The sequence below is a fragment of the Lindgomyces ingoldianus genome (genome assembly GCF_010093535.1).
Source record: "Lindgomyces ingoldianus strain ATCC 200398 unplaced genomic scaffold BDR25scaffold_14, whole genome shotgun sequence".
Taxonomy (NCBI): Eukaryota; Fungi; Ascomycota; class Dothideomycetes; order Pleosporales; family Lindgomycetaceae; genus Lindgomyces; species Lindgomyces ingoldianus.
This window is the reverse complement of record NW_022985175.1, coordinates 220,493-235,439: the sequence shown is the minus strand read 5'-3', so window position 1 is coordinate 235,439 and position 14,947 is coordinate 220,493. Positions and strand designations below refer to the sequence as shown.

Here is a 14,947-nt window from a genome sequence, read left to right as displayed (position 1 = left end):
TACAGCAATACCATAGGTACTCCGTGTGGCCGTTTTCTGGTATGTTGGTTTCGACTCTACAAGGCATTGTCCAATACTTTGGCGCCTCAAGATGGGTTCTCGGTCAAAATGTAGGAGAAGATAACAGAGGAATGGAGTATGGATCGGACCATCTAAAGATGTCGGTAGCCTCTGGTCTCGCGGGCCACGACCCGAGCCTCGAAAGGGGAAGACAAAGCAGAACCCTCTGGGACTGCTGGAACACAACATAATCCGACCCCCGAACCTATTCGAAGCAATTATAGCCATGATGAGTCCCAATGTTGTTTCTCGTGAGAAAGGCCTAGGCACGAGAAACTCTGGATGACGCGGTTGGCATAATCAGCCACGGTCCTCATTGGAGAAGGTAGCGACACGCACCTGCAAGAGGCCCGATTACGAAGAAAAGGCAATTTCAAACCAACCAGCGTGGGGTGGCCTCAACGCCTTCGTCGTTCAGCTCAGGGTCGAGAAAGTGTTTGCAACATTGAATGCTGCCTTGGGCGTTGCAGAAAAAATGACGCATGTTGCGACACGGAGAAACCCATCATGGGGCGGATTTCGGCCTTCTGAGTCCAGAAAGTGGTGTGGATGTTTGCTCCCAATCAGTCTTCACCGCTATTTAGGCTGGGGAAGAAGAAATTTTAGAAATTAAATGGAGACGGTGAGACGAAGGCAACTAACAGATAATGGAGGACTTCGCGTGCAAAGTGTGCCTGCAAAGGATGACATCAGAGCCAATGGGGACAGCCGCGCCAAACGGTGCGCCAGACCTTCCCACCCTGCAGGACAAGAACTAGATAAAGTTATAGGGATCTGATATATTAAGAGAGGCTTGTTAGTTTCATTGCGAACCTCATGACTTTGGCCATATCACATGATGTTCAGCCGAAAATCTAACTTTGGAAGATGAGGCATCGTTATTTCATATAACACAGTATTATCCCACTTTTAAAGGTTATTTCGCGCATTTGCTATCTGTGGAGTTGGCTTAAAATGAGTGGATAAGCTTTCTACCATCCTTCAGGTTGAAGGGGCAGCCTGCACTGATATCAGCACAATAAATGATCTAGGCCTTGGCGGTGGCGAGCTCAAGCTTCAATCTACGGAACCCTCCACAAGCAGCGACATCCTTCTGCAACTCGACCATCCTCTTCTGATCGCCTGTCGGATTACCAGACTCACCATGTAAGGCCCAGTCCAGGAAGTCGTTCGTGTAATTTGGCTTAAAGTCCTCGTTGAGGACCCCGAGTCGTTTTCCGTAATTGGTGACTTTGGCCCAGTCACGGGCAACATTCTTTAGGTCGCTCGAGAAGTAAGCGAAGCTACGCTCGAAGATCTTGTAGTTCAACTCGGTACCCATGACAGATTTAAAATTGACGTACTCCTTCCATGCTTTCTCTGGATCTGCCAACAACTCGTCCGTGGCTAGCTTGACGGCTCGCATGAAGGCACGAACTTTTTCATGGTTCTCGGCGACGAATTTCTCATTCCCGATGTACAGGATAGAGCAAAAGCAGCAGCAGCCGAGTTCGGCTAGTTCGTCGATACGAAGCATTTGCACATCACTCTTCGGACGGCCTTGCACCGCGAGCCATTCCTCAAGCTCTACCATCTGCACGTTCTCGAGGCCAATTCCTGCGTCGATGGTGCCGTCAATGAGGGCTTGGGAGACATTCATACCGCAGCGAATTGCGGTATAGGAATCGGGTGTCATGCCATAGTGAGAGGTGAGTTCGTCGATTTGTATCTACAGTAGTGGAATGGTAAGTCGAGGGCTGCAAAGTGAAGTACCCATCTGGCATTACCTTTCCGAACTCTCCAACATAGCCGATACGTTTGCCCTCCAAAGTGCGGAAGTCAGAGGTGATGTTGCTCTCTTTAAGATAGACGACGCCCGTGAAGGGCTCGTCGAGAAGAGATCCAACGCTAATGACGGGAAAGCCACGGGCTTTAGCCTAACCTGGAGATCAGCAAAAGAGGCAATGGAATTCGTTGTGTGGTAACAAACAGCAAGAGTGTGGATCATGGCTTTGAAGCCCATATCGACTTTGCCAGATCCAATGATCTCGGTGACATCCTGAAACAATCAGCGACCGTCGGTCACACGAACTCAATTATAGCGAGCTATGACTCACACTAGGGTCGTTTGGCTCCAGAATTGCTACATTGATCCCTTCATTCTTGAAGTATCCTTTGGCTTGGGCGAGATACAATGGAGCATGGTATGGGGTAGCGTGCCTTTTGTAAGTCAGCAATCTCTAATAAGTAAGGTGAAATCGGTGACCTTCTACCAATTGGTCAAGAAGGTGATCTTGTCGGTGGTCATGGTGCTGCTAATATGAGTATAAATTTAGCAATGGGAATAGGGGGAAAGAAGCATGTTCTTTCGCTGGAATTATCCAGATCAAGTTCGACGGTATAATCTCAGATCAATTTTGCAAAAGGGCAAAATTGAACACCCGCCATGCGTTCTTTGTACAAGAAAGTTACCTTGATCAATGAATAGGTCCATTGCGACTGCCATTGCTTCCTACAATCCGTACCGTTTTTCGGGCTTCTTGTGTAATAAGGGTTCGAGTACGGAGGGTACTTGATGGCGATTTTTAGTATGGTGGACCGAATGCTCGACTTGGGGAGAGGAATCGCACGGTTTAAATATATCCCTGGGAGGATGAGGGGTAGTTGTGGGCCTTGGGTGCACAGTGCAAATATTTATTGCGACCCCCACATTCGTAAGGCCTATCAGCGTACAGAGAATTGAAGAGGTTGGGACAAATCCTCCTGTGAAAAGAGGATTGCTCCTCTATTACTGGCTAGACTGATTCAGTAAGGCTTATCTTTCATACCAAGTGTTTGCGGCCCAGAACATCAACTCTTTGACCCCACTAACCTCACCTCAACGGAAACGACGCATGAGCAACTCTGCCCCATCCGAAAGCCCATATCAAGCCACGTTGTACTCTCTTTTAATCTAGGTCTCTCCCAAGCTTCACGCTAAAATTCTCTGCTATGAAAAGACTCCGCCTCGAGAACCGGGAAGACGTACAAACTTGGAGGGACCGACTTATCGGAAAGCGCATTGTGTCGTCAGACCCCTTGATTGCGGAGCATGAATTCTGGCACACCAAAGACTCCAGGGCTTGGGAGCCACGCATCTATCACTCAACGCCGGCTGGTGAAGGTTTTGAGAAGAACATCAGTTTCGATGTTCAGCCCGATTCTCCATTGCTGACATTGCCTGCGGAAATTCGCAACCGCATTATGGAGTTCGTTTTACCGCCTCACATCCTCGAGCCGGACATAGATGCATTTGGAAAGTATCAGCCCGAGGGTGCCGAAGCCACGTGGATGAACACATCAGCAATCATCTTTACATGCAAACAGATGTATGCAGAGGGGAGAAGATTGGCTGTGGAAAAGAACACCTTCGCGTATGAAAAGTTTGTGAGAAAGACGAGGCTTTGTGCGACGAGAAAGATCGAGATTAAGTATATCTGGGATCTGTAAATGTCTTCCGCAACCCCCAAGACAACACAAAACTCATCCCATCTAGATTGAATGTCGTTTGCGACCCTACAACCATGGTAATCAAACAAGTTTACTACGGATGACCTTTCCAGACCCGTCTAGGTAACCAATAGCGGCTTCCACTTCCCTGTGTGATACCTGACGAATGCTGCGCAACTCGACTTTAAAGTACAAAAGGCACACAAGCGAGGAATACGGCCCATCTCGTCTCAAGCTAACACTCACAATTCCTCTTTTTCCTCGTCAAAGTCGGCCTTCGCTTTGATTATATCCTTTTCTGCATTGCGGATTGCTTCTGCGAACTTCTCTCCGGCTTTCTTGTCGGTAGCAAACTATCCTGATTGTTAGCGGTTTCTATACAGTACGAAAACAGAAGGGATCAAGTACCAAATGTTCCTTCGCCATTCGCCGAGGCGACTCTCCCAGCCATTGGAACAGCGAGAAGTCCTCAAACTTCTCGGCTCGGAATATCTCCAATACCTCCAGTGGCTCGTTGTTGCTCAAGTTCTCGATAAAGTGGCCCATGTTCTTCGGCACTACGCCCACATCGCCAGCCATGTAATCGAATGTTCTCGCATTTCCCTCCGCGGCGAAGATAGTGACTCGAGCACGACCTTTGATAAAAAAAGACCACTCGTCAGCGTTAGGATGCCAGTGCATTTCTCGCATAGCTCCTGGCTGAATGTCTAAGTGAGCTGCTGCGACCCTTTTAGAGATGGCAAAGTTGGTGGAATCAGTAATCCGAACCTGCCCGCCAGTCGCGTTTGTCGGTTCTTGATTAAGCATCTTGTATGTGAACTGAAAGTTAGACTTCTTATATCCTTTGCTCTTGGGATCTCTTTACTGATGGAACCAGGATTAGAGCCTTGGAAGATGTACTTCTCCTTCTGAGGAATGGCGTCGAAAACTTCAGGGGCCAATTTAAAATTCTCCGATATAACCTGCTTTGGAGTATGTGCAAGCCAGTCTGTCAGCAAGAATGTCGAATCCTCTGAGAAGTTTCCATCATCAAAGATGAGCAGGAATTCGGTGCCGTTGGGGCTCAAGCCTTGTAACGAATGAGGGTGCCCAGCTGGGAAGTACCAGAGATCTCCCTTCTCAAGATCATCGACAAAACTTCCACCTTCAATATCGAGAGCGGTGATTCGGACGTGCCCTTCAAGAACGTACGCCCATTCGGCTTCCTTATGCCAATGTAATTCGCGAATTACACCTTCATCAAGTCGCATGTTCACACCAGCCAGCTCTTTACTAGTGGGCAGCTCGCGGATAGTTGTTTGACGCGTCCACCCGCCATCTTCAATGCGAATATGCGAGTCGGCAAATGACCATCGCATGTTTGGAATCGTTCCGTGATCGGTACTAGGTGGACGCACAAGGTCAGGATTCTGTCGTTCACGGGCCCGATTGCGAGGCCCGAGGACGTCCGCGCCATCTCCATTTCTCTAGGTGATGTATCAATACTGGTTGTATGTACACGACTCTGTCATATCCAAATCGCGATATCATCTGCGTCTTGCGCCGAGAAGAATCGTTCAAACAACAGCACGGACGACCGAAAGAGATATTTTGGATTACTTACATATGGCAATGGCTGGATCTTCTCCCCAACAGTATCTATCTTTCCATCCAGCGGATCGCAATGCCCGGGAGTGAACGGTTTCCCTTCAGGACCAGCATGACGTCCGTTTCCGGTTAGCGGCTGTTGTTGAACAGGCGCCGCCCAGGTCGCGCCGCAGCCCAAGATGACCAAGAAAGTCGCCGGATACATATTTCTTCTTCAATTAACTTCAACATTTGCCTCGTAACAAAGGGGATTTGTCAGGATTTATATCCACTTTTCAATGTGTATCTTTGAAACTTTCTCCGCACGCGGGTTGCGTCTTTTCCGTGATGACGACATTTCCGGCGTTTCTATTTCATGGCTTGGCAAGCCAATGCAGTTACTCATTGCTCAATGTCACATAGCTGCATTTCATCTTCCTATCATCTCTCAAACAAGCTTCCCCGCATCCTCAGTCCTTGGGAACAACTCCATCGCTTTCCTGGAATTGCCGCTGAGTCAAGGCTGTGCATCGCAGAGATGATGTGCCTGACGATCCCGCACCTGCCCATGGTCCTTCTCTGTCTTGAGTATTTCATCATATATCCCTCCCCACTTTTCACTTTCGGTCTGGAAAGACGCAGCGGGCAATCATGAATAGCCTAAATTCGAGGAGAGACACTACAGAACACGCTCCTGACGAAGAAACGCCGCTGCTTGGCGAGCCCTCTGATGGGTCTCGGCCTTGGAGAAGGCTGAGGAAGCACATGACAGTAAATATCAGCAAGAGCTGGGCGGACTGTATCCTGTTGTTTGGATACGTGATTACTGGACTACTGGATAGTTCTGCAGTCTTCATTTGGGGCGCGTTCGTGAGCATGCAGACTGGTATGTCATCTCTCGCTTTCATCCACTACCGAACTCAGTGATCACCAGGCAACACGGTATATCTAGGTCTCGGCCTCGTAGAGCCCGCGGCCGGCATTCGGTGGATCAAATCACTAGTCTCAATAACCTTTTTTTGTCTGGGTTCATTCTTCTTCAGCCGTTTCCATCGCTTCTTCTCACCTCGCCAACGTTGGGTACTAGTCGCGTCATACTCCATCCAACTCCTGCTCATCGTTCTTGCAGCGGTGATTGCTAGTATTGGAAATGGCTTATCGAATGGACTTCATTGGCAGGTTCTCGTCCCACTAGCCTCAGTCGCCTTTCAGGCAAGCGGACAGGCCGTCACTTCTAGAGTGCTGCAGTATGGAGGACTCACCAGCGTTGTACTAACGAGTAATTGCTGTGACCTCTTCTCTGATCCGAATCTGGTCGCTGCGTCGAACGTAGAGCGCAATAGGAGGGCCGCAGCACCGATTTTGCTGCTGCTTGGCGCAATCTTCGGCGGGTTATTTGCCCATAGTAGCGTCGGGCTTGCGGGTGCATTATGGACCGCCGTGGTACTGAAAACTTCCATCATTATTTCTTGGTTGCTCTGGGCGACCGAGCCAGAGGAAGATGGCTAGTAAATGCTGACCGGCTACTCACGAAGGAGAAATCAGACCACGGCAGAGCAGGCACTATTTCGACATCTGCATTGCGACACCAAATCACTGAGATTACTGTTTTAAATGCAACCCTCAATCTTGCTCGCTCATTGGGCTTGCTGAAAGGTGCTGGTTAAACGCTGTTTGCATTGAAACAGTCAGTGTCGCAATAGAAGTTTGGAAAGGACCTGGGAAGAATTGACCACCCAGAGCGACACCTCGCCTCCTTGTTCTATCGTTCCCTCACTTCCCACTCCACAATTATCCAGGTAACTTCCTCCGAATGGGAATTTGCTATCTCGAACCTACCGTTAGCCAGGAATTCCGCATCTATACGAAACATCTGATTAAGTACCACCATACCGGTGCATCATCGGTATTGCCGGGACCTGTAGGCGCACATACTGGCCATTGTTGTGACCAGGGATATTACCGCATTTCAAAATGGACGTCGAGAGACAGCAACTTCTATCCTCGTTCCCAAATCCACCCGCCGGAGTCCCCTCGCGTCAAAGGCCGACGACATCGCCCATCGCATGCCCATCTGACTTCGGCTATATCCAAGTGTGCATGGATCCCGATTACAAGCAGGTTGTGCCTCAGGCCGATCATGCAGCAGCCTCATCAGAGTTCTCACTTGTCCTCGATAACCCCAAAAAGTTATTCTCCCCTCTGGACACCATAACTGGTTATATCAATGGCTGGTCGCCCTCTTGCCCCTCGCAACATGTTCATATTATTCTCGAGGGACGCGCAAAATCATACATCACCATCGATAACGACCTATCACATAAGGATCGGACTCCCCTTCTCTACCAGATCACCCATCTTCTTTCATCATCCCAAGTGGTTCCACGCTTTTCCATCCCCATTCCTGAGCACGTCCCTGTTGAGTTAAAAAAGCTGAACGCCCTGGTACCGCGCCAAAATATAAGCGAGTATTACTGGACACATGAGTGGCCAGCATTAGATCCATACGAATATGAAGCTGGGCATCCATTACCACCAAGTGTAATACTGCCGCGGCGATCAAATTTAGGATTTCTCTTTAATGCAGTTGGGCGCGGATACATTGAGTATAAACTTACAGCCATCAGATCACGAGTGGGCGATGGTGGCAAAATGACCCCAGATGCGAATTTTCAGGTTCCAATTTGGCTCACCACCCTTCGACTTCCGTCCTCTAAGCTCGATTCTCTCCTTCAGGAGACCAACTCTATATCCCATAATCTCTCGATCCAAACCCTAAAGCTGCTTTCCGACAAACGTTTATCTTTCGGCGAATTGTTCCGAGACGCATTTAGTTCTTCAACACCAGGCTTCTACTTCACGCCCACTATAACTATCCCCAAACTATCCATACCCGGCGCAAATCTCCTCGTCTCCATATCAGTCACTATCCTCCCACCCCCCCTCGCCAGACTCTACAACTTCCCCGTTCCATCTGTCTCAATCTCCTCCTTTCACTGTCGGATAAGATCTTACACAGGAATCCGCACAAAGGGCTTACTCCTCACCCCTTCCCACGCATATACGTTCAAACACTGCGAACTCCGCTGCGAAAAACAGCTGCCAACCGCAGCATTTCATCCCAAGGAAGGAGGCTACGAGGGACAAAAGTGCGTTGTGACGATCGCGTTGCCAAGGACCATTCTCCCTAGTTTTAAGACATTCAATTTTTGGCGGAGCTATAAGGTGGAGGTTGATGTCGCTTTTAGCTGTGCAGGTAAAGAAGTCGTGATGTATGCAAAGAGCGATTTGAATGTTGTTGCGAGACCTGCTGATGGAAGAAGGGATGGAGAAGTGGAGGGGGATTTGAAGACATACAAGACGGAACCAGAAGAAGAGATTACGAGTTTAGAAATGGCAACAACGGTGGTAGAGATGACTAGTTTAGGTTTGGGGGTTACGGAAGTGTGGGAAGGGTTGTCTGCATTCCCCGGATAACTATGGTTGGCAATCAAGCCAAGATGTCGACATGAAGGCTTCATATATTAAGGAAAAGTTCGCCGCTTCCCGAAACCACTTCAAGTGTAACAACCTTTAGGAGGAGATCTCAGCTATATTTCAAACCCTTAAGATTTCGACGCTGAGGATCCACCAGCTATTCCTAAGCCCTCATCCTCTTAAGTTTGAGTGAAATGCAGCCTTTGCTACTTCCACAATGTCCCTCGGCCTTACTTATCTCGACTCAGCGGTTACTCCACGCAGTTGCGCCTAGAATGACTTACGTCAGCTATGACCCAGAGTCCATGGATCCTTCATGAGGCCGAAATCATGATACAACCGCTAGGATCTCAACTCCAAGCCTCTACTTTGCGTCTTTTGGATCCCACTACACTTCCAACCAAGAGAAATTCACGTGATAATCGACTCATGAAATGAAAACGAAAAGGGACGTAGAAAATTCTTAATTGTTCCCCACATCGCGATTTTCGACTCGATTCTAATACCAACGATTTCCCTGACCTGGTTCAACTTCAAAATGCATTTCGGAGAGCGGGCAGCTGAAGAATCGAGGCTACGGACATGGAAGCCCACATGCGATCACCCCCCTAAAGGGGTTAATTAGGTGTCCGTGACTGAGCTACGGGCTACTCTTGACATTGTTTGGGCATGTTTTCCCTATTCCCCGTTTCTTCACCCGCGGTCTCCTCTCTCCCTAAAAGCTACTACTAACAATCTCACAGTCCTCATTAACGATCATCGTTCTCTGCACCTAGCCGATTCTCTGCCTTAGCTCCCTGATGCAAATGGGGCCACACACAGTGCGCCTGCGGCTACAAAGGCAGATATACCTAGCGTGGCGGAAAGTGCGGTTTCATAGTAATCTCGTTAATAATGCTAGAGATCATTCTCGGGAAGTCTATGGTAGATCAGTGATCTGTGAGAAATAGTAAGAAGAGAATGAAGGAGTATAACGAACTCGATACTGTAGAGTATGTCTAAGCCATGGGTTACTAGACGTCACGGGCGAGGAAATTTGGGACCAAACTAAGAGCGATTGTTTAATGAAAGCGCTAGCGGCAATGCAACTAGCCTGGTTCATGACTCAACTGATCTCGCGCGCACTGGAAAAACTCGCAATCTCCTAGCTTGAAATCGCGGCTCTAGCAAGCCCGGCTTGTACGATACTAATGTATCTACTGCAACTGGTGAAGCCAAAGGATATTGTCATGCCTATTTACACCCCCGCAGCGCGATATCCTACGGCCGAGGAAATGCACGTTCTAGCCAGCCGCGGATGTTTTCTGTATGGACCGAGGAGGCGGGATTCGGGCTTAACGATTACTATCTTGCTATTGATCTCGATGGCATTGAATAGCGTTTTCCTGCCATTCTCCCTTCATAGTAAAGAGATTAAGTCAGATGGACTGATGATTAGAATGATTAGTCTTATGCCCGGGTTTTGTGTGACACTATGTATGGTTTGTAGAGTTGCGATTCTCGTAGAGACGTTTCGGAGTCTGGCGTTTTAGAGAGCTCGACATTTGCGGCGACTTGGAGCGGGAATTTTCCACAGGCGCAGTGAGAGATAAAAGAGGTGGCATTTACAAAACTTTAGAATAGCCTCTAGCAGGATGTATTTGAGATCTCTAGCAAGAGATCTTAATCTACGCTGCTACTGAGTATGATTGAATCGTCCTAACGCCTCTTGGACGGACCACAGTGATTGAGAAAGGCCGTTTGGTCAGCCACCATGGCAAATTGGAGATTTAAGAGAAGAGATTGAGCCAGAAAAGAAGTACTAGGATTGTCCCTAGGGAATGCTCGATGGCTGGAAGGGATACCTAGATCTCATTAATCGAAGCCAACATCAAGCCACTTCATTGACTCTCGAAATATCCACATCACGTAGGCCATACGATCTGCCCCAAAGAAAATAATGTTCATTCAACTAGGTATACATATTTTATCATATCTCTTCTATCTGTAATCCTTCTTTCCATCTATATTGGTACCTTCCCGGCAATCCCCCTCCAAAATTCACACCTCTTCCCCCGTCCACCCTCCCACGCCCATGCATTCGCCACAGAAATCGCATTCTGCAACCCCGGGTCCATAAACTGCGTGACCGTGGCGCCAAACTGGGTAACAGTCGTATACGGAGTCCCTCCTGTCTCATTCAAATTCAACATTCTTGATTTTTCATCACCTGTCCACACGGGCCAGTTACTCGCTGCCGCTTCGGAGGCAATGGAGGGGTTAGATTTCATGACCATGTTGCCCCAGATTTGCCGGAAGGCGAGGCTGAATGCGGGGGATTGGTTTGGGGCACTGGGGCCAAAGTATGCGGATATGTCGTCAGTGTGGCCAGCGAAAGGTACGCTGTATTGGTAGTGGTACGAGGATTTGGGGTCGTAGGCGCTGTTGAGCCAGTAGCTGGGGCAGACGAAGGTAGATTCGGCATATATGTTCTGCAGGAAGGTTAAAGGGATTGAGAAATAGGTGGTAAGGATCCATGAACTTATGTCTCCACGTTGTTGCTGCCCTGTAGCGACTTGGCTGACGTTCACCGCAGTTACTGGAGGAGGGGTAAGACCATTGGTAGCGAATTTAGGTGCAGCGGGATCAACAACTGCGGCTGAGGCTGGGTTGGCATCTAGGATTGCCTGGATATCCTCATCGGACAGATTAGGGAATTCTACTTTTAACCAAGCCGTTAGATCTGCTAGAGTGCTAATGGTAGGTGGAACAAAGAGTGCGCCTTCATTGGCATTATTCCCTACTAGCATGTTTTCGCCATTGACTTTCTTTACTTTGAGCTGGACGCTTGGGAGTTGTTGGATGTAGCTGTAGTCGGTTACGGGAAGGAAGGCCCATGTACCGTATGTCTGGGCCGCGCCAACGTTCCAATTCGCTTGCTGAAGAGTAGCGGAATCTTTAGCCTTGATACAGTCTAAAACAGCACCTGAGGATCCGCATCCAGCAGCCGAAGAGAAAGCGTAGAAGCGTTGGGTGGGGACGGTTGCGTTGAAATCGTATTGGGCGACTAAGTATGGTGATGCGGCAATACCCTATGTCCGAATGTCAGACATCGACAGTAATTAAGAAGCAGAGGGGTTCTCACATTCTGCCACAAGGTGGTGCCGAGAGTCCCACCCTTCGCCATGGCGTGGTACATGACTGAACCCCCACCAGCTGATTCTCCAGAAATGGTGACTTTCTTTGGATCTCCGCCAAATTTACTAATATAGCTCTGCACCCAAGCAAGTGCAAAGGCTTGGTCAAGCAGACCAGCATTGACGACACCTTTTGCCTTGACCTCGCTGGAGGACAAGAAGCCAAAGGCTCCAAGCTAGAAACCCCTTAGTTAATTGAAGACCAAGAGTCCATCACAACGATCTTACCCTATACTGGATCGTCACGCCCAAAAACCCTCTTTTATTCGCAGAGATGATAGAGCTCATATCCTGCGTTCCGTCCCCATATCCATATCCACCTCCATGTATCCAAACCAACACCGGCAGCTTACCCAACTTACTAGTATTCGCAGGAGCATACACATTGAGAAACAGGCAATCTTCGTCCCCGGGAACATTTGGCACATTTGGCACCGCGGGGTAGACTTGGGGGCATGTTGGTCCGAAATTTGTTGCCGATTGTGTAGTTTTGTTAGTTGGTGGTGTTCGGGGCGCTTTCCAGCGGAGATCGCCAATGGGTGCGGCCGCGTAACGGATTCTAGAGGTGTGAGTGACGCTTTCCCTTACACTTAAGTGTCGATTGACACGTCAGGAATTTAGTGGCTTACCCTTTCCAGATGTTCAGACCGGATGTCGCATTGTTGTAGCCTTTGTATACGGCATAATCAAGGTCCACCTTAAGATCTAATCCCAGAAGATCCTGACGCCGTCGAAGTGTCGCATCGCCAGTGGGCGCCGCAATTGCGCCTGCTAGGAGAATTGCACACCCCGTCAGAGTTTTGAAAACTAAACTCATAGCTGATCGGCGGGGAGCGGGCGAACGCACAAGTGGAAACGAATTGCGGTTCGTTCCTTATATATCATCCCGTGGTCATCACTGATATCATCATAATTAGAAATATTCTTGTAGAATAGACCCAAAACAACTTCACGACCCGAGCCGCGAACCAATCTATTGGAACGACATTTAGATGAGGATTTGGCTCTGCGCCAACGCGGCGATAAGTACCATTTATGAAGTAATCGTGAGGCGGGGGAATGTCGCTTATCCTTAATATATTTGCAATCTGCCACAAGGGGTAAGCTCCCTATTGAGATGGCGTGCCGCTAAACCTGGGAGGATTGGAAAACTCTCGGCCCCGGAATGGAGAGTCCCGATGGCATGGCCATGTCGTGATGGTTGCACACGAGTTCGGATATGCCAAGGTACTTGGGTACGAGCCTAGGTCAGATGATTCAGCTTCGAGGTGTTCCATTTCGGGGAGAGAAGTCTCTAGAAGGGTGGGTGGAAAGTGGGCATGACTCGGATTTAAGCGGTTGTCGTTTCTCGAAGAATCGTCGAAAGAAAGAACAAATTAATGGAACATGTTGCAACGCTCTTTACTAAATGATTATGTGTCAGGATTGATGCGATCCTATGGGACTAGGTTCGGTTCAACTTTTGACATGGCTGCACATCATGCAGGGTTATCAGGGAGATCCCGGTCATCAAAGTCTGTATCGCGACCTTCGACGACAGGTTCATATCAAGCTTTCAACTTTCGACAGTACGGGTGAAATGTGCCTAGATATGCATCCAGTACATCATGATTCAGTATCGTATAGCTGTAATATAACATACAGAAGGAGTATGATCCTGTTAGATATTGATCGGCGTAGAAGAAGACGGAGTGGGACGATCAGAAGGAAACCCAGTTCCTGCTCATCTCCTTCCGCCTCTGGCTGCCTTGGGGAACTGTGCGACAAGATCTTTTTGACTATCGCTGTCGCTCCTCCTCCCTTCGTCCTCAAAATGATGCTCGAAGTCCTTCGATATGTGGATGTTTCGGGGCATAGGGTCGTTTGGACGGTAGGCAGGAAGGGCGCTGAGGGCAGAGTGTTTCTCGCCTCGTTCTAAATCATCGCTCATGGTCCTCTGGCTGCTCTTTCCTTTCAGCTCGATGAAAGATTTGCCCTTGGATAATTCCCTGCTGGCTTTAGAGTTCCCTTCGTTGCTGCCGAGTCGAGAGGAGAAAGCGGGGACGAGGTGAACAACGAGCGGTTTCAAAGCGGGCGTGGAGGCACAGACAATTGCGAGATTGACTTCGATGCTGGACCAGTAGGCAGTCTCGGGGCTATACCAGGTGCTGTCTTCGCTGTGTTTTGCGAGAATGACCAATGAGTTTAGTCGAAGCATGGAGACGATGCACACACTATGATGGCATTAGCAGCTTTCCTCGAATCTTCGCTAGAAGGAGGGGACTAGGCCTCACTTACAACCAACCAAGAGTGAGAATAAGAAGCAAAGCACCTTTCTGCCGGCGCGGCATTTGTAAAGCCCAGATAGCCTTTACAGGAAGAGCTGCGACAAGCAGGTCGGTTACGATGTTCAAGGCCCCATTAGCGTACCACAGACCGGAGGGAAGTTAGTTTATTTTCCACATTGAGGTAGGGGATAACGTACGCGTGCTCATTAATGCATCTTGCAGTCGGTTGCTTCGTAAGATCCCAAAAGGCATCGACGGGGATGCAGGTAAATATTCCGGACGTTACGGACTCAATTCCATATGCTACACAAATACCCATAACGATGTAGATCGGTAATCGCATTTCCCTTAACGTGAAGATGCGTCGGTACTGTAGGAGAATCGAGACCTTGGTCAGGGTCAAAGCCACGCAGTAAGTGAAAATGCTGAAGTACAGATACTGAGTTGATTAGCAGGTGATTCGACCAGAGTCTACGAGAGCGTACTTTTAGGATGTTGATACCCTGCGGTAGCGACAGGAACATAATATGCTTTCCATTACCCTCGTGTGTCTCTGATGTACATCAGCCCAGCAGAACCAACATATTGGGTTGGGAGACTTACGGAGAACTTGACACACACACGTGCCAATAGAGAATGCCTGCATCGGCCATATTAGTATGCTTGAACCAAAATTGACTGGCGGAGTTTCCCTGATTCTCCGGCCACACAAGGCCTAACATTCACACCCTTGAATTAAAAGGTGCTTACCATTGACAGTGCAATGAAGTAGTCCTCCAGTCCTAGGTTTCGAACCAATTTAATGCGTGTGAAAAATCGAAGTATAACGCAAATGAAGGATAAGATTGTGAAAGCGACGCAAACGGCAATGGTAGTAGGACCTTTGTCCTCTTTCTTCAGGGCCGCGAGAACCTCTGGGGACATTTGACCCAT

At 48.7% G+C, this 14,947-nt stretch overlaps 8 protein-coding genes across 8 annotated transcripts; 4 read left to right on the top strand and 4 right to left on the bottom strand.

The window, feature by feature from the left end:
- Nucleotides 1–1,087: 1,087 nt before the first annotated feature.
- On the bottom strand, nucleotides 1,088–2,347 carry BDR25DRAFT_285657 (pyrimidine precursor biosynthesis enzyme THI11; the record flags this gene model as incomplete). The annotated part of the gene is made up of 5 exons (XM_033688199.1): nucleotides 1,088–1,768; nucleotides 1,827–1,976; nucleotides 2,030–2,098; nucleotides 2,157–2,259; nucleotides 2,313–2,347. 5 exons carry the CDS (start codon nucleotides 2,345–2,347, stop codon nucleotides 1,088–1,090), a joined length of 1,038 nt encoding a protein of 345 aa, XP_033548047.1.
- Nucleotides 2,348–2,901: 554 nt separating this feature from the next.
- On the top strand, nucleotides 2,902–3,570 carry BDR25DRAFT_367949 (uncharacterized protein). Its single transcript, XM_033697030.1, has one exon. It carries the CDS (start codon nucleotides 3,031–3,033, stop codon nucleotides 3,526–3,528), a length of 498 nt encoding a protein of 165 aa, XP_033548046.1. The 5' UTR covers nucleotides 2,902–3,030; the 3' UTR covers nucleotides 3,529–3,570.
- Nucleotides 3,571–3,770: 200 nt separating this feature from the next.
- Nucleotides 3,771–5,320, bottom strand: BDR25DRAFT_367946 (Bicupin, oxalate decarboxylase/oxidase; the record flags this gene model as incomplete). The annotated part of the gene is made up of 4 exons (XM_033697029.1): nucleotides 3,771–3,881; nucleotides 3,937–4,322; nucleotides 4,394–4,994; nucleotides 5,132–5,320. The coding sequence occupies 4 exons, from the start codon at nucleotides 5,318–5,320 to the stop codon at nucleotides 3,771–3,773; spliced, it is 1,287 nt and encodes a 428-aa protein (XP_033548045.1).
- Nucleotides 5,321–5,745: 425 nt separating this feature from the next.
- Nucleotides 5,746–6,603, top strand: BDR25DRAFT_223303 (uncharacterized protein; the record flags this gene model as incomplete). Its single annotated transcript, XM_033685094.1, has 2 exons — nucleotides 5,746–5,980; nucleotides 6,029–6,603. 2 exons carry the CDS (start codon nucleotides 5,746–5,748, stop codon nucleotides 6,601–6,603), a joined length of 810 nt encoding a protein of 269 aa, XP_033548044.1.
- A 465-nt stretch (nucleotides 6,604–7,068) lies between these two features.
- On the top strand, nucleotides 7,069–8,571 carry BDR25DRAFT_313823 (uncharacterized protein; the record flags this gene model as incomplete). Its single annotated transcript, XM_033691411.1, has 1 exon — nucleotides 7,069–8,571. The coding sequence occupies one exon, from the start codon at nucleotides 7,069–7,071 to the stop codon at nucleotides 8,569–8,571; it is 1,503 nt and encodes a 500-aa protein (XP_033548043.1).
- A 217-nt stretch (nucleotides 8,572–8,788) lies between these two features.
- On the top strand, nucleotides 8,789–10,511 carry BDR25DRAFT_354459 (uncharacterized protein; the record flags this gene model as incomplete). Its single annotated transcript, XM_033695315.1, has 11 exons — nucleotides 8,789–8,834; nucleotides 8,893–8,986; nucleotides 9,028–9,187; nucleotides 9,212–9,332; nucleotides 9,394–9,503; nucleotides 9,563–9,590; nucleotides 9,624–9,667; nucleotides 9,720–10,037; nucleotides 10,078–10,168; nucleotides 10,295–10,314; nucleotides 10,389–10,511. 11 exons carry the CDS (start codon nucleotides 8,789–8,791, stop codon nucleotides 10,509–10,511), a joined length of 1,155 nt encoding a protein of 384 aa, XP_033548042.1.
- A 63-nt stretch (nucleotides 10,512–10,574) lies between these two features.
- Nucleotides 10,575–12,584, bottom strand: BDR25DRAFT_342529 (alpha/beta-hydrolase; the record flags this gene model as incomplete). The annotated part of the gene is made up of 4 exons (XM_033693738.1): nucleotides 12,377–12,584; nucleotides 11,976–12,306; nucleotides 11,696–11,923; nucleotides 10,575–11,642 (listed from the first exon to the last, which is right to left on the bottom strand). The coding sequence occupies exons 1-4, from the start codon at nucleotides 12,562–12,564 to the stop codon at nucleotides 10,575–10,577; spliced, it is 1,815 nt and encodes a 604-aa protein (XP_033548041.1). The 5' UTR covers nucleotides 12,565–12,584.
- Nucleotides 12,585–13,470: 886 nt separating this feature from the next.
- Nucleotides 13,471–14,947, bottom strand: BDR25DRAFT_313821 (uncharacterized protein; the record flags this gene model as incomplete). The annotated part of the gene is made up of 6 exons (XM_033691410.1): nucleotides 13,471–13,960; nucleotides 14,025–14,095; nucleotides 14,157–14,453; nucleotides 14,500–14,567; nucleotides 14,618–14,654; nucleotides 14,765–14,947. The coding sequence occupies 6 exons, from the start codon at nucleotides 14,945–14,947 to the stop codon at nucleotides 13,471–13,473; spliced, it is 1,146 nt and encodes a 381-aa protein (XP_033548040.1).